At 34.7% G+C, this 18,756-nt stretch overlaps 1 protein-coding gene across 2 annotated transcripts in view; it reads right to left on the bottom strand.

The window, feature by feature from the left end:
- Window positions 1-18,756, bottom strand: part of LSAMP (limbic system associated membrane protein) — a 609,585-nt gene that overhangs the window by 223,831 nt on the left and 366,998 nt on the right. For both annotated transcript variants that reach the window (XM_034411614.3, XM_087894797.1), the window contains one exon: window positions 18,073-18,305. In XM_034411614.3, the coding sequence (XP_034267505.2) occupies window positions 18,073-18,305 (233 nt within the window). The remainder of the gene's footprint in view (window positions 1-18,072; window positions 18,306-18,756) is intronic.

The raw sequence follows: 18,756 nt of genomic DNA, 5'->3' as shown, positions 1-18,756 counted from the left end.
GCAGCAAGAACTATACAAATCAACAAATACCAGAGACCATTAAATTATATTTGGAGGTTGTACATTACATAATATCAACATTTGACTCTTTTAAGGCAAGTGTAGTGTTGTAAATTATGGATACATTTTATGTCAACTTTATAAGTAATGAAAAGACCCATCTTTATTGGAAAGTTTAATATTACTGATGTCAGAGCCATTAAAGACAAGAATTTGATTCCATTCTCTTATTTCATATAATGCAGTGGAGGAGAATCACTGTATATGTTATCATTGACATTTGAGGATCTCCTGATCACCATTATGTGGTCAGAAAAATGTTATGAACTGATCCTGGCACAGTTCTGTTGGGAATTTGTACTGTATATAATTAAAGAGGCTTATGCATTCCATAACCTAAAAATATTAACAATAATGCTCAATAGCAATAGCAATAGTACTTTGTCTTATATATCGCTTCATAGTGCTTTACAGCCCTCTCTAAGTGTTCTACAGAGTCAGCATTTTGCCCGTAACAACCTGGGTCTTCATTTTACTGACTTTGGAAGGATGGAAGGCTGAGTCAACCTTGAGCCGGTGAGAATCAAACTGCTGGCTATTGGCAGAATTAGCCTGCAATACTGCATTCTAACCACCATGGTTAGAATGTGCCACCATGGTTCAAGCAATTTATTAATAATAAGCAATTGATTATTTATGGGAAGATATGACAAAACATGTAAAGCTAATCTGAAAGCAATAAAATGATGAATAGTAATAACCTATGATATTATTCTATAACTTAGTGAAACATTTCAGGTGGCAAAGTAAGCTAAAGTTCTGGAGGTTTCTTGTCATATCAAAGAGGGAGAAAGCTTTACAAGATGCAGCATTTGCACATAAGTCCTACAGGGGAGCACTACTTGCACAGGTACCACTTCCTGCTGGAGTGAAAAAATAAATATTTCTGGATTGAAGAGAAAACTATGTATGAGTGGAATGTACAGGAATATAGAGATAAGAAGAAGAATTGATTAAGCTCAATCTTGACCAAGAGGAGGAAGTGTGAAAAAAAATCACAATTGTTTTATAATTATTTGTGAACCACCTAGAATTGTTGTACAATTCTACAACATACAAATTTAATACATTTATTGTTGTAATAATGATGAGAATAATAAATATTAACCCCAATTAATTTTATTTTGCATAACAACGCATTATAGAATTCTAGTTGGTATCTATTTCCTCACTGATCTATCTCAAAGGTCCAACTTGGCAAGTGAGATGCCACACCTTTCTTTAGCAACTTGTGCACATTTAGCACTTGTGCAAGTTCTAGTCCTTGAAGGTCTGTGTTAGATAGATATTCCAACACTAGGAATGGAAAGAAAAGAGGGATCCCAATTAATAATTGCTTTGTCAGTATCTTGTTACTGAATTTGCTCATTATGTAACTTTGCTTCCTGAAACCATGGTTTTATTACAAGAAATAAAATATTGAGAGAAATAGGTGAATGGAATTTGAACCGAAGAAAAAATAAAGATATACAGGGGAAGATAAAAACAAAGGAAGCAATTAGACCAAGTCTGGATACCAAGCCAAAAGAGATAAGAAATGTCATGCAGCAAGTAACAGAAAAGCAATCCATCTGCATCAGACAAGGTCCAGTATGACAGCTACTAAGGGTAATAATTGTTACAAAACTGGTCACTTAACAGACAATAACAGGGAAAGAAATGATGTACACTAGTGGCAAAAGATACAAGTCTCTGTCAGAGGACGCTTGATTTATTCATACAATTGTCACTTATAGTGTACACCTGCAAAAATGCAGAGTGTGAGGGCCAATCCTATAAAAGAATGATTATTAAATATACTGGATATATTTAGTCTAAAGAAGAGAGGTAAGAGGGATAAGATGACACCAGTCTTCCAATACTTGGAGGAATTTTATAACCATGGGATCTGTTAAGCAGTAGAACAACTTGTCTCCTGAATTACAGGTACTCCTTTACTGAAAGTTTTCAAACAAAGGTTGAATAGTTATTTTACTAGGATCCTCTGAGTATTTCTGTCCTGAAGAAGAGGTTAAAGTAGAAGACTTCTAAGGTTCTTTCAACTCTGATTCTATAATTCTGAATAGCCCACTTTCCATTCACATGGAAATATGTGCAGAAATAATGCTACAGATAAACTATTTCAGTGATCCTTGTATGCGACTTTGGTCCTATCTCATCTGGGAACAAAAATTATGTTTCTGGTGCATTGTTCCCAAAGACCTTCTTGGAAGAGGAAAAATCGCTGAGTGCCTCAGAAGAGAAGAAACCAGTGAATGTAAATAAGAAGAATAGTGATTGTGAAAAATGTCAATAGAAATGAAGGGACAATTTCTTATTGTATAGCAAAAAAGTGGGTACTGTAATAAAGGTTATGGAAAAAATTCAGCTAGTTTTCAATTGTGAAGAACTGAAACAAAGACTGTATCTATCCATAGGCATTGAGAGAAATCTGTATTAGCAGGATAAAATTTTCATTAAGATAGCTCTGAAACATTTAATTTCTATTAACTATGCAAAAAACATTCTACATTTTCACTAGATAGAAAGGCATAATAGCTCAGTTACCCAAGCACAATATCCCTCTATATATTTTCATAGCTAACAAGTTGGTTGTATGGTATGATCTGTCCTGGAACCTATTTCACATCTCATTGAGTAGCTGACTAAGATCTGATTTATATTTGTTTCCTTGTTTTCTCTCCCTCAATATTCTGGGATGATTGTTTTTAAAGGAAGGCACCTGTTCATAAAAGAAAGCTAAAGATGATGAACAGCTATTTGTTATTCCAACACAGGCCACCATCTATGAACAATGCTGGGAAATCCTGGTAGTAGGAATCAAAGAAACAGCTGCATCAAACTAACCAGGGGTTGTTGACCCCCCCAGGAGGAGACCTGGGCACAGAGGTTACAATGGAGTATTGTAGGCTAATTCTGCCCACAGTCTGGAATTTGATCATGATGGGCTCAAGGTTGCCTCAGCCTTCCATCCTTCCGAGGGCGATAAAATGAGGCCCCAGATTGTTGGGAGCAATATACTCACATTATAAATCACTCAGAGTGAGCTGTAAAGCACTATGGGGTGGTATAGAAGTTTAAGTACTATTGCTATTTGCGTGGCCCACAACCATTTTACATCTTCAAGGACATTCTTGTAGTGTGCTGGCAAAATGTGGCAGCAAAAATACAAATTTTGTGCAGTACGCTTTTACACAGTTTTAATTAAATAAAGGACAGAAATTAAGTTCCAATTCTCATCACACCCTTGCAGTTTTACCAGATACCAGGGGAGTTATAAAAGCCAACATTTAAAGTATATAGACATTTTTTAAAATTTATTTTTAAGTTTATTTATTTATTATTTATTAAGTTTAAGTTTATTTATTTTTATCCTAGACATTCAGAATGTATTTGTAGTGTTTAGGCAACCTTCCATAGTTGACTTTTCTTCCAATCTGTTTAAAAGCTGATGTTCTGTTTCCGCCTTGCATTACTAGCAATGACCTTTTAGCTGATTATTTGTTCTTGATCAAGACAGAATAGTTTTTATGATCTTTCGGTTTGTAATTGGGGAGTAAAATTATGGCTCATTCACATAATCATGGGTATTGTATGAAGGTAGTAATAATAATTGATCTGTGATTGTGGACTTGCTAATAGCATTGGCAGAAATGAGCATGATTACTATTAAGAAAAAAGAAGAATATGAACAGAAATATCAACATTGGAGGTTACTGAAAAGGAGGGACTATTTGTAGAGTGTAGCATAATAAATGCAAGTTGTGCCAGATAAAATTGGCAAACTACTCCATATTCTCATCCCCTTTAACTATCTAGGACAAATAGCTCCAATATTAGGCAATGGAGATTAATTGCTTTCCCCCCCATATTTGTGTTCCCTGATATCATTATTTCACTGACCTTCATGGAATTTAACTACCTATTATTACAAAGAATTCACAGGCATAAGTAATGGCCCCTTGCAGAATCAGAATCAGCTTTTGTGTCCATAACTGCCACAGATGGCTGAAGCAAAGCACTAAAAAGTGTTGTATCCTTATGTTTTAACCATCTTATTTATAACATATCAACACAGAGAACTATTAACATCACCTGATTGTGATAAAGCTTAATTTTCCAATACCCAAGATGTGTTTCAAAAAAACTGATTATCAGTTTGAGAGGAACATTTAAGATTCCTGCTCATTTGTGAAATCATCCCTGATTGATTGAGCAACAAAGTTCAAAAGTGTCAATACTCTTTGTATCCGAGCTTCTTCAAAGTCCAAATTTTGCTTGCATACAGTGCCACAGGGAATAGCCCTGCTTGCATGATTCTGATCTTTGCTGATGTAGACACATCAAGGCATCTGAATATCTTTTCCAAGGCCTTCATGGCTGTTCTACCAAGTCTAGCCTGTGGCATATTTCTTAACTGATTGTTCTTTTACTGCTGATGGTTGATTTTAAAAGACAAAAGCTACCCACCAATTCAATATCATCACTGTCATTTTGGAAGATGATTATTCCATCTGTTATCATTAGTTTAGTCTCCCTTGAATTTAATTTTAGTCCCATTACTGTGGTCCTTGACTATTATTATTTGAACTTGCAGTTCGTTTGCATTTTCAGCTATCAAAATAGTGTCACCAGCATAGGATACTTTATTGATGTTTATTCCTACAGTTCAGAATTCAGAAAATTCCTGAATTTTCCAATTCAGTTTCTCTTAATAAATAAATAATAATTAATAAATAAGAGAGAAGTATACAGACTAGTCACACTTCTTTTCTATTCCCAAAGTCAGTCTGTTTGACCATGCAGTGGTTTCTTTAATTGTATATAGGTTACTTATGAGGAAAAGGAGACACTTTTTATAAGTACAGTCCAGGGGTGAAATCCAGCAGGTTCTGACAGGTTCTGGAGAATCGGTAGTGGAAATTTTGAGCAGTTCAGAGAACCGGTAGCGAAAATTTTGAGTAGTTCAGAGAACTGGCAAATACCACCTCTGGCTAGCCCCAGAGTGGAGTGGGAATGGAGATTTTGCAATATCCTTCCCCTGGAGTTGGGAGGGAATGAAGATTTTACAGTATCCTTTCCCTGGAGTAGGGTAGGAATGGAGATTTTGCAAAATCCTTTCCCCAGGAGTGGGGTGGGGATGGAGATTTTGTAGTATCCTTCTCCTGCCATGCCCACCAAACCACACCACTCCCACCAAGCCACGCCCACAGAACCAGTAGTAAAAAGAAAATTGATTTCACCATTGGCACAGTCCACAGCTTTATATGATTGACCCAAATGAAGGCCTTTTTAAATTGATGGAGCACAGATTGACTTCTTTTTCTATTCTTTGGCTTTTTCAATTATCCAATATGCCTCAGATATAATGTCTTGTGCTTCTAAAACTATTTTGAATTTCTAGCATTTCTTTTTCTGTGTAAGGCTCTAATCTGTGTTGAATGAGCCTAAGAATCAGTTTGTTGGCATGTAAAATTAAAGATATTATACAATAGTTTTCATATTCTACAAAATCTCTCTTTTCTTTCTCTCTCCATCCAGATCAAGGTAGATTGATCTCTCCCAATATGTTAGTGATTGTGTCATTCTCCAGCTTTGTGGATATAGCTTGATTACCACCTTAATCAACTCTTCTACTGTTGTTTACTGTATTTCTATGGGTATTTCATCAGTTCCTGTTGACTTCTGGCTTGTTAATAACCTGAGTGCAGATCTAACATTATCTTCTAATATTGGAGGTATTTTTTTTTTGTAAGTAGGGAATATTTCTTAAGGTTTTTTGGATATTGATGTTTCTATTGTACAATATTTCAGGATTGCTATCTTTCTATCTTTGATCTTTCAATTCCAGTTTGTTCAGATATCTAGTTTTATTTTTTCTGTTTTTTTTCATTTTGACAAGTCTCTTTTCATATTCATCATTATTGACTTATTTAAATTTATTCCATAATTCCTCTGGTTTTCTATCATTTAAATTCAGGACTTCAGCATGATTCCTGATGTTCTTCTTGAAAAAGATAATTATATGTTCAAGATTATATTAGGGAAATTGGTTAACTTTCTACTTCTTCTTCTCTTCTCTTGGAATGTGCACATGAGCAGCTCATGATCTGTTTTATAGTAAGAACCTAGCTCTGTCTTTGATACTACAATTAAGCTCCTCCATCATCCTTTATCAATAATATCATCTCCATGTATTCTATCTGGTGATATTCATGTATTCAAATATAGTCTTGATTATTTGAAGACAGTTGTTAGCTATGAGAAATTGGGATAGGAAAAATTGATGTTGGCTTCCTGATTCATTTACTTTCCTAAGCCATATAGTTGTACTACACTGTCCCCTTTAATATTTCCAACATGGACATTCAGTCTCCAATCACAAACAGTACATCTTGCTTGCATGTTCTGTCAATTTCAAATAGAACTTCATCACAAAGCTCATCAAACCCTTTTCTTCTGGATGAGTGCTTTGATAAATCAACCATGAGCCTACATTTATACAGATGACTATATGACTGGTGTGATTATTGTCATTTGAACATGTAAACTGACTCAACTAGAAGAAACTGTGTTTAGAGATGACACAGGTCAATTTGATCTGCGGTGGTTCATTTATAATGGACTGCAGCTACCAAATATTGTGAATGAATGTGTGAACCAGCTCAGTGTTTTATTATGTTCCAAATCAGTCCTTATATGATTAAGCATCAACATCTTCTGGAAGATCGGCAAAACAGAGCTAGGCAGAACTTATAATTCCTTATGAGTTGGTTTGGTGACCATTAATGTAGTAATAAAGCACTCTGCTCCTGAATTTAATGTGACTATGAATAGCTGATATCTTAAAAAATGAGTGGAAATCATATTTTGACATTTTGTAAGAATCACATTGGCTATTGGCTTGAAAAATAAGTGAACATTTTAGTCACTTTCCTTAACCAGGTGCTTTCCAGCTGTGTTGGACTACAGATATTGTAATACTTGGTTAAAAATATAAGAGCTTAACACATTCAGAAAGCATCAGTTTGAGGAAGGCTGTATTAAAGCAATGCTGTTCAAGCTTTGATTAGAGATGATGGCTTTGACACTAAAAGCCTACAAATATTACTTTCTCTCACTTACAGAAGTGTAAATGGATATATATCTGTTCAAGTGAGAAGACTGCATGAGATTGAAATAAGGAGGTGAGATTCTCAAGAGATATTTCATACTTGGAATCAGTTGGGGACACAACCTGTTGTGTCATTTATTCATCGACCATAAACTGTCCAGAAATCAATCAGCAATAGAATGATTAGGACCTGGAACCTCATAATTTGTATTTTTTTAAAAAAAAAAAAAATCCTGGATTTTAATATTATTTAGAACTATGGCAGCTTTCTCTAATCTCCAAAACAAGAGATTATGTATAATTGAAGATTGAATTGTGGAATCCTTATGCTGTATATGATTAGTTGTTTGCTTGCTGATATTTCCTTATCGAACTAGATAATATTATCAGTGAGACTAAATGTGAGTCCATGTTTATATAAAATAGCTTGCCCTGCTAGTTGTAGCGGAGGTGAGGTTTTATCCTTAATAGTTTTTTATGGCCCCTTTAGAATGGTGTGAAAATATGGTTTATTTCCAGGATGTTCACAGTTTGTGTTAGTTTATATGCAATGTCAATTGGGAAACCATGAGTATCCGAGACCAAGCCAAATCCAAAAATGCTACCCTGTTTCTCCCAAAATAAGACATCCCCTGACAATAAGCCCAATCGGGCTTTTGAGCACATGGCAGTAAGGCCAAGCACTTACTTCAGGGTTCAAAAAAATATAAGACAGGTCTTATTTTCCGTGTAGAGAATTCCTGCAAGTTTGGCAATCAGACAAATCATCCATCAATACACATACAGAAATAGACTACATTTACACAATATTCCAAAGAGAGAATAAAAAAGAAAAGAAGGAAAGAAAAAGAGCAATAAACATCCTTATGAGGAAGCCAATGCCCAGATAAGTGGGGATTCACCCTAAGCACCTTGAAGCAAAAACGCCCTAACTAAGGAATTATCACGGAGAAAAAGGCAACCCCACTCATACTGGCAGGACAAACTACTATAGAAACAGGGAGTAAATCTGGTTAATCTGAAAGCAAATAATTTAGGAAGCACCAAAGTCTTCACAATTTCTCTAATCTGGTTACATCTACCAGATCAAGTGAGTTAAAAATGTATCTTCTAGAATTTCCAACCAGTTCAGCAAAAGTAACCATGTCCCAGAGTTTTGAGTCTATTTATTTTTTATCCCATTATCCTTTTTTATATATAAAAAGGTTTTTTTATTTTTTACACAAACATACAATGTATTTTTGCTGAACAGAGTATTTGGCCGGTTAACAAATTTAAACAGTTTTTAGTCCTTTCAACTAAAATTACAATTTCTATACCTCCTTTTTGCCATAGTATTTATTTTCATCTATTTTTTTTACCAATATTACCCTTCATTTTCATCTCTAATTTTAACCAAATTTCATTTTTTCCTTCTATTCTATAGTATATTAAACCCCTTCCCATGGTCATCTGTTTTTGTATCCAGCATCAAATTAATTAATTTTGTGGTGTTACAATTGTTCAATTCTTATAGGAATAGTAAACCCACTTATTTTATAGCATACATTTTCTTAAATAATACAGTCCAACATTTTAATATAAATCAATTGATTATCTAAATATCTTTTTCAGTTATATATTCAAACAGGAAATAAAAAGAATATAAACGTAGATATTAATCATTTCTACTTTCACCACAATATGCAATTAAAGATATTTCATTTATTACAATTTCCTTAGTTAAATTTAAAAATATTCTAGCTGTTATCCTCTAATCATATAGCTTTCCCCATGTATTGTTCCAAATCATCACTTAATCATTTCTACACACACTACCATAAGGCATTAAAATTGTTTCAATTATTACAATTTAAACATTCATATTTCTAAAAAAACTCTCATCATTATCTAAATTTCAGAAATACAAATGATAATATTCCAATTATTATTCAATTCATTTTCACCATCATATGATTTATCATTATTTCTTACTACAATTCATATTTCAGTTCTAGTTATACACATCATATTCCCCTCTCATTTCTTTCTCCTTTTCTCCCTTTTCATTTTTCTTTTTACCTTTTTCTTTCCCCTTTTTTCCTTTTGTGCTTTAAAATCCTGATCTCTCCTGTTTTGCCCTATATTTCCCATTGTTCCGTCTCTCTTTTCTCTTTTTTTAAAAATTTCACCACTGTTTAGCCCACTGTTTATCTCAGTATTATCATTCTATATTTCAAAGTCCTAGATTCTTCTATTTTGCCCTATATTTCCTGTTGTTTTCCACTCTTTTTCTCTCTTTTTTATCTTTTCACTGTAAATTCTAGTGTAATCATTTAAGTTCTTTATATTCTTTCTGTTCCACCTTCCTTTCCTTATTTGTCTCTTTCTATTCCCTCTATTTTTTTCATTGTTAATCCCAATGTAATCACTAAAAACCTCCTTTTTATTATTGCTATCCACATGTTCAGTTACTTTTTCATATTTAATCGCATTGTCTTTATCTTCTTTATTTTCAGCCTCTGTGTCTTGCTTCTCTGTCTTTATTTCCTTGTCAGCTTGCGTATGCTCTATCTCAATATTTATGTCCTCAGATTTTAATTCTCCATGCAGCATTGTAGTTATTTCTCTTATTTCCGTTTTCCATGACAAGTAAATCGATTTAATCATATCTCTAATTTTCTGCACCATTTTATTTTTTTTGAATTAGTATTATTCCAATTTTAAAAGTTCCATTGTATTCCTCCCCCCCACCCCAAAGTCAAGTTGTTGCAAACAAAGAAATCCTCCCCAAAAGTTCTCACGGCTGTTATCTGTAAAGTTCACAATTTTCCAAAACAAAGTTGCAATGTTCCTTTTTGCTCCTGAAGATGTCTCTCGGCAATTCACAATTTCCGGTTGTCTAATAAGTATCCATTTTGTTTCAATCTACATTAACAATCTTAACTAGCTTCTCTTTTTCTTTTTGGCTTTAAAAATACCAAATCAGTTTTATAATCCAGTCCGAATTTAAATAGCTCTTTTCACTTCATTTTTCCTTTTTTCTTTTATTTATACAACACTTCTATTACAGGGCTTATTGTCCATTCTCTTTTGTTTTTCTTAAAATTCGAAAAAGAAAGGGGGGGAGGATTTATTTATTTATTTCCAGTTCTTTAACCAATCTTGGGGTGATTTCTCTAGTTTTTAAAATTTTCCAAATTATTTTCCAAATAATTTTGTTCAAAAGTCAATTTTCTATTCAGGTTTTTGTCCCTTTAAAATTACGCTTCAACACCCTCTTTTCTTCCCCCCCTGCTCATTAGCCGCTGTTTTTTCGCTAGGGGTCTTCAGGTTTAAATATTTTTTTCTTATTGTTGTTTCACCTGTGGGTTGGCTGTCACTCACCCAGCTTCAAAAAATTCTGTTCCGTTCACCGCTCCTGCTTAGACTGGTTGCCCCAGCTTCGTGACAACTGCAATGGCTGCTGCCCCCCACCACTGAGTCGTAGAGAGTTTCCTTTGACCTTTGAGGAACTTGCCTGTTCCTCTTGGTCTTCCAAGGTCCTCTCCTTCATCCCCGTCCCTACAGGATGGTTCCGGTCCGAAGACCCCTCGGCGGCAGTTCGTCAGTCTGGGTTTTTGGGGAACTCATCAGAGCCCGCTAATTCCCGGACTGTCTTGCCGTGACGCTTCCAGCTGAATCCTCTGAGTTATCCTTCAAGTACATTCATTTTTATTCTGGATTGTCCTTTGCCAAACTGAGAAAAGGAAGAAAGGAGATATTGAGATATAACGGTAGGGATTTTTTAAAGTGATATTGAAGTCCCACACCTGAAGTAATTTAATTATTTTAAGTCAGCCTGGCCTTTCTTTCTACCTGCCTGAAAGATAATTTTCATATGGCAATGGTATGAAAGTTATAGATTTGTAGGACTTGGAAATTTTCTTATTTTTACATAGGGCATTCCTTTCCAAACAATTCTTTCTTGGTCAATGCCTTGGGTCCAATTTCTTATATATTTCTTTTTTATTTGTATCCAATTTGATTTTTTAAGAATATACTTATGTTAGTAAACAATTTATGCTTTTTATTCAGTCATGAAATATTTTGAAAGCAGTTAATGATTAGCTAGCAGCACAGTAAACTTAGTACCAAAGGTACTGAAGAATTGAAGAAGGAAAGACGAGACAATCAATATTTTACTGTCAAAGCTTGTCTCTCTGTGTTTAATTTTTTATTTGTCTCTGCAGTATGGAAGAAGTTACAATAGTCTCACAAACATTATAGTGAAAAGAAATATAAAAATTGTATAGTATAAGGCAAAGCACAGAAAAGAACACCAGCTATCTAATCTCTTGTGTTTTGTTTTCTATATATGTGTATTCTTCAGACTGAGTCAAACAAGAATAAATTTGGGGATAACAGGAAAAATATTTCATACTACAGGTGCACAAATGTATTTGATCAAAAAAAGTTTTTGAAGGACAATCCCACCATTATCTCACAGAATCACAGAATTGGAAGGAACTCTTTCTGAATCTTCTATATAAAATCTTTCTCTTTTTCCCCTCTTTCTCTTTCTCCCAGATTGAAAAAAGAACTATATCACTCTGTAAGGTCTAAGAAGTGTGTTGTGCCCTAAGGTTTTGTAAGCTGTTTATGAAATACGGAATCTAGAATTGCCAATATATATGTGGAATTACTCTTATGTTGGCTGCAAAAAGAGATATAAAGTCATAACATCTCTCATTTTGTGGTTGAACAATTGAATGAAATAGAACCAAGATCCAGGAAGGTGTAGTAATTAACCTATGGGATTGGAAATTAAAGATATAGGTTCAAGTCTATATATATTTATAGAGCAGGTGGCTAAATTCATGGCAGTACCTACCTTATTGACTATCCTTTGCAAGTTTATTATTATTAGGATAAAATTAAAGAAGAGGTTTCCACTGAAGAGCCAGACAAAAATTAAGATAGAAACATACTAAGAAATGGAAAAAATAAAAATATAATACTGAGAAAGAAGATAATTCTGAGGCTTGCTGAAATAACAAGAAATATAGTTTTGAAACTTTTTTCCCCCTGTTCTGAAGCTATCTTTAATCACAGTTGCCAAGATCAGCCATATACCTTCCAAACATTTAAGGCAAGAACATGAAGGCATTATCTGAGATAACAAGTCTTCAAATAATTGTAATACACCTTAAAAGAAAAATGAAAAATGCTAACCTCCCAAATTCTGTCAAGAAAAACAAAGCATGCTGGTCTTGAATCATCACCCAGTCTAAAGCAACAATTTCTCTCCTCATTCCTCCTGCCAATGTTAATATAAATTCTAGCCACCAAAAGTTGCCCACCTATTTGGATGATAAATATCCACGTGAAAAACGCACTGGAGTATATTAGAATGGTCTGGTTGGTGGATAACATAGCTGTCTTCCTGAAAAGATACTGCAAGCAGAAAATGAGATTGCATTTGTTGCAAACCTTATTTTCAGTGTTAGAAAGACAAAAAATGTTCTCGGCTAAATGGAATGGTTGCAGAGCACCTACAGAAACCACAGCACCCTATGAATTCCATATATATCCATCATGAATATAGATGGAAAAGGTGTGTTGGGAGAATCGAAAGTTAAAAGTGACCTACTGTGTTTAAAACAGTTCAATCTTACCAGGATGCAATTATTTTCACATTGAAGTTTCAAGAATTTACAACATGATCATTCCAACTGATGTAGTCACACAGATAACAAATTTTAGATTTTGTGGCTAGAATGGTACTCTGATACAGAGTTAGCACCACAACTGGGACCAGAATTTCCATTGCTATGCAAGGTGCTTGGTGAGTGATGCCTAATTTTCAGATCTTTTTTGCCACTGTTTTTAAGCAAATCACTGCAGTTGGTAAATGAATCACATGGACCTTGAGTGAATCTGGCTTTCTCCATTGACTTTGTTGGTCAAAAGTTGGATAAGAAAATCCCAAATGATGATCATATGACTCCAGGAAGCTGCAACTCTCATAAATATATGCTGGTTGCCAAGTGCCTGAATTCTGATCACGTGACCATGGGGAAGGGGGTGCTATGACAGTTGCAAGTGTGAGAACTGATAGTAAGTCACTTTTTTCCAGTGCCGTTGTAACTTTGAAGGGTCACTAAACAAATGGTTGTAAGTTGAGCACTACCTATAATCAGACATAATATATAATTTGCTGATATATATCAGCAAATATATATCATATATATTTTCCAGATATGTGGCTGCCTCTAATAGTGGCCTTACAGTGCATGCTTTTGGAATGTTTCTCATTGAGCAACATAGCTGTTCCTGTGACTTTCTTTTTTGCAGTCCTGGAGTATCCTGCTGGATAGGCAGGAAGTCAAGGGCACAAGGTCTTCATAATTAAATGGCTGGTTAGCACAGAAGGAAAAAAAATGTATCATCTTCTCTGCAGATGGTAATTTTATCTCTCCAATTAGTAAGGCCTTCACAAAAGGCATTATTCATATGTGTTCAAAGGGTACTTTGATCGTGAAAAGCTTCTATAGGCCAGAGCTGCTGCAGCTGAGGTATAACTGAAAGCCTGCTTGAAAAAAAAAAATCTTGCTTTAAATTTGTCTCCTTTTTAATAGCACTTCACTCTTAGCATATCTTATAGTACCAATTACTATTTCCTTTTAATAGCATTGTGAATAACTCTGGCAAAGCAGAGGAATGGAGATTCAATGAAGTCAATAAGAATGCAGGAAATTGCACTGATTTTCAGTTTGACTAAGGGTTAGCATTCATTTGTTTATTGCATGTTAATGACAGTTATCACATGTTAGTATGACTGTGAGGAACTTCTCCTGCAAATTATAAATCAAGGATAGCATTCCCGTTAACAATCTAAATTGTAGTAAAGATGTCCAAGACAAGATTTAAAGTTCTCAAGTTCATCTTCTGAACTGCTGTCTAAATCAGTGGTCCCCAACATTTCCAGCTTTGTGGACCGATGGGGGTGGAGAGGAAATGGTTCTATAGAAGTGGCAGGTATGGGCATGTAAGAGTGCCTACCGCTCATACAAATGGAGCTTTGTGCATATGTACGAGTGCCTGCTGCATGTACAAGTGGAGCTGCGTGCGCACACTTGCATGATGCTCGGACGGCCTGGTGCTGAACGGTGTGCGGTCTGGTACCGGACTGCAGCTCTGGAGGATCCCTGGTCTAATGCTGAACTATGGATTTGCATTAACTATTGCATAGTATTTATATCAGTTTTGTCCCATCCTTAATAATTGCATATATTTCATTATTCATTTGAACTATTTATATCTCATATGAATGAAAATTTATTCTCCTTTTTCAAAAAATTGCAAATTTCCCAAATTTTCAATTGTTTAGTGAAATGGATTGCAAAAAAAATCCTGATTTTTTTTAAAAAGAGGAAGTGAAATGGAGCCAACATGAATAAATATGTCTAGCCCAGCAAAGAAATTTAACATTTTATCCTGCATTCAAGCTGTTTCAGAAGTAGCTAAAGCTAACAAGAAGTGGCAATTTCTCTGAATTGAGACTAATCATGTTCTAACAAGTTACAGCCCATTTGAGACTTTCCTGGTATCCCTAGAAAAAATATTACTCAAGTTTCGGTTTCTTTGTGTTTTGGAACAGGTTTTTACAAGAGGAATAAGGAAGTGGATACCTGTGGAAAGCAAACCACTCCCATTTCTACCCAGAATTCCAAATCATGAAGTTCACTTTAAAATCATCTTGCAAAAGGAGGTAAGATAAGCAGCATAGATCTGGATCAGTGTTTGGAGGCTGAGAATGGGAACAATTCTGAGAAACTGGACCTCCTATTTATTTATTAAATTGGTTTGCCACCCATCTTGCCACAAGATGACTCTGGGTGGCTCCATAAAGCAACTTTATTGTATTTAGTATTCCCAGTGTAACTTTCGAAAGGTCGGCAGTTCAGCGGTTCAAATCCCTAGTGCTGCGTAACGGGGTGAGCTCCCGTTACTTGCCCTAGCTTCTGCCAACCTAGCAGTTCGAAAGCACATAAAAAATGCAAGCAGAAAAATAGGGACCACCTTTGGTGGGAAGGTAACAGTGTTCCATGAGCCTTTGGCATTTAGTCATGCCGGCCACATGACCAAGGAAATGTCTTTGGACAGCGCTGGCTCGTCGGCTTTGAAACAGAGATGAGCACCGCCCCTAGAGTCGGGAATGACTAGCACATATGTGTGAGGGGAACCTTTACCTTTACTTATACTTGATAAATTCAGCTACTTTACTGACATTCTTTGGCTATGAAATCTAAATGTACTGGGAGCATACTGTGTGCTATATTAAAAATGTTAAAAAAAAAATGACTTTTGCCAGTTTAGGCTGTTATACAACTACAGCTATATCCAGAGCAATCTATTCCCTGTTAACATTTCATCCAGATTATGGTGAGACTGTCCTTGAAGACACTCCGAATATATGCCAGTTTATGCAAAATTTAGCAGCAAGATAGTGACTGCACTTGGATAATGATTATATATGCTTGTTTTATGTGATCTTCATTAGCTTCCAATTCATTTCTGATTTAAGACCAAGGTGATGGTATTTATCTAAATTCCTAAGAGCTAAGAACAGTTACAAATGCCCTACTAATATGCTTGTACATATTCAGGGTCCTCTGAATGCCCTTCTGATAAAAGTTAATTTGCTCTTAACTTTTGGATACATTTAAGAAATCTATGAATGTAAATATAATATCTTTCATTGTTCAATTCATCTCTTCCTTGATATCCAGACTCTCTGGCTTCCCATGATTCAGGGAAATCCCAAGAGAAGTTGTTGTCCATTGGGCTTTTTCAGGTTGTAGTGCTACTAAAGAGAGACCTGCCCTGCAGACATTAATTCCAAATTATTTTCTTGGATAATTTTAGAAAAGTTTTATCAGTTACCCCATTTGTCTGCCCACAAAAGCTAATTATACTGTTTATTTGTTCAAGTGTACCACTGTACAGAGGGCATTCATTTATCAAAATTTTGAAAAATGTTTTGAAGCAATGTCATCTGAAACTCTTACCAACTGTCTTGTCAAAGTCACTGAAAAGTGAAAATCTCAGAATCTAATATGGGAATATTTTAATTAAAAAAGAAAAAAAAAGCATTATAAGATGAAAAGGAATAATATATAAGCGGTAAACCTGAATCCTAAGTAGTTAATAAATTCTCGACTTTTTAATTAATTTAAAAATGATATGGATGTCATTTGCAGCGATGTAGTCATGTGACTGCCCTGACATCTATATTCTTTGTGATAAATCTCCACCTACTGTCAGCATTTCACATGATGTATAGTGTGAAATATAGTGTGAAATCAGTAATCAGTCATTCACATCTTAGCAGGCATAAGAGAATATCCTGCCCATTTTGAATTATTTGTCCTGCAGATTAATGTTAGTTTACCATTGGTTATCTTAAAAGGTACAAATTAAGGGCAGAAATTTGGTCATGATATCATTTATATTTATTGCTTCAGATAAAGACCAGCAGATTAAAAACCAATTCTATGTTTATGCAAAAATAAATTCCAGTCTGAACAGAAGAACTTAGTGAATATCCACAGAACTGTAGAATCTGTTTTCCCTCTCTAAACCTCATATGATTTAGAAGACCCAAATCTATTTTAGACCAGGACAGATTAACTGCTTAAGTAGCCTAGTAACCTATTCTGTCTGGAAGTGGCTCTTTGGAGACTCAAGCATAAATTTTTTTGTTTTTTTTTAATGTAACCAGTGGCTTAAAACTTCTGACTGACAATATCAGGAACTGCAACCATAGGCTTTTAGCACACAAACCTGGTTCTGTCTCTATGCAGATTAAACTCTTAGCTACATTTATATGACATGCTATATCTTGAATAATCTGAATATATGCTTTTCTGAACAAACCCAAACAACATTATTCACACATATTGCTAAATTGCAAACCATTGTTTGATATCACTGTGTTTACGCTGACAATCTGCCAGACAAAACCAAAGAAACAGAATTTAATAAATTCAGATCTGAATGGCATGTCAAATCAAGACACAGTTGTTGGAAAAGATGCAAACCTTAAGCCATAAATCATCATTTACCAACGACGATGGCTCCATTTATCAAAATGTGCTAACCATTGTTTAGCTTAATGTAATGTATATGCCTTTATGTAAAGTTAAAAATATGCTTGAAAGTTTGAAATCAAAATACATGAATGAAAGAAGTCATGGACTCATGTGATTTTGATTATATTTCATAATATTTTATTTCAGTTATTATCTAGAAATTACTATCATTTCTGCCAGTCACACCAATCAGTACAATACAGTATTACAGTGTAAGAAAAATATTTGCATTATTGTCACAAATGTATTGCCAACTAAATATTTCTGGGAAAACCATAGGGAAATATGTATGCATTAATTCTTCATTCATTTTCCTTGCAACAAATATTAAACAGCAACTTGCTTCATATACTGGAGGCAATATTAGTATTAGTATTCATAATCACTATACATTTCTCAATTCTGTGATGACCCAACTTCTCATAAAGGCTTATTTTGGGAAGAAAATTGTGCAGAGTTCAAACTTTAATTTTCAGTGCCTCTTCATATCCTTCTCTTCAAAATTAGATTGTTTAGTTACACAGAAAGACCAAGTGAATAGTACCCTAGTTTGCTAATATACTGCCACATCAGAACAGTGAAGGAGAGATAGGAAATGGAAACCAGCCATTCTTTCTCAATTAGGATTTCCTTAGCAGGAAAAAAAGGAATGCAAATCAGGGCTTTATTATAAATTTTTCAGACAACTCCCCAAGACACTAAAAATAAATCTCACAATAGAATTGTTCATTACAATAGTAGTTTTCCAAAATTCTGCTCCCATTTCCAAACATGAGTTCTTACCTTGAACAATCAAATAAACTTGAGAAGTCTTGGGATGGTGCAGCGTTTGGACTGAGCATGTATATGACCCTTCATCATAGATATCCACTTTCTGGATCCGAAGGCTGTATTCCAGAAGAGAAAGCTGCTGGAGCTCTACTCGAGGGTCCAGAGACCACTTGTCCTGACCAGCAAAAATGATACCAGAACGATTTAACCAGGCCACCTTGGAGCTTTTGTCTTCTATAAAACACCTGTATGAGATGACAAAATGAAATATTGATGTCTAAAAAGTCCTTGCATTTGGAATGTAAAACAAGCATGGATAACTTCTCTTACAGTCCCATTACATCAATAATGCATGTATTATAATAGCACATATCTAGAGGACATTTGAATTTCTGAGATTACTTTGTCTCTCTTTCCAATCATCCATAATCAGTAAAATTCCAATGATTGTCATCAATTCATCTAGCCATAGAATTAGGATAAAAGTTACAGTATGTGCCAAATGAAGAATAATGATCTGGAAATCTAGGAAACTATTTGTAATGACCAGTTCCTAAACTAATAAGAATTTTAAAAAATGCTTTTATAAGCAGTTACTGCCAAGTCCTTTGTTATCACTGAAGAGACCTAACAGTTTGTGGTTTCCTAGAAACTTTAAAAAAAATGAGGAAAATCCTCCCCCCCCCAATTATATGT

The sequence above is a fragment of the Pantherophis guttatus genome, chromosome 5 (assembly GCF_059756535.1).
Source record: "Pantherophis guttatus breed Tessera chromosome 5, ASM5975653v1, whole genome shotgun sequence".
In the NCBI taxonomy this organism is placed as follows: domain Eukaryota; kingdom Metazoa; phylum Chordata; class Lepidosauria; order Squamata; family Colubridae; genus Pantherophis; species Pantherophis guttatus.
Note: the sequence above shows the minus strand (reverse complement) of the source record. Positions and strands in the feature narration are given on the sequence as shown.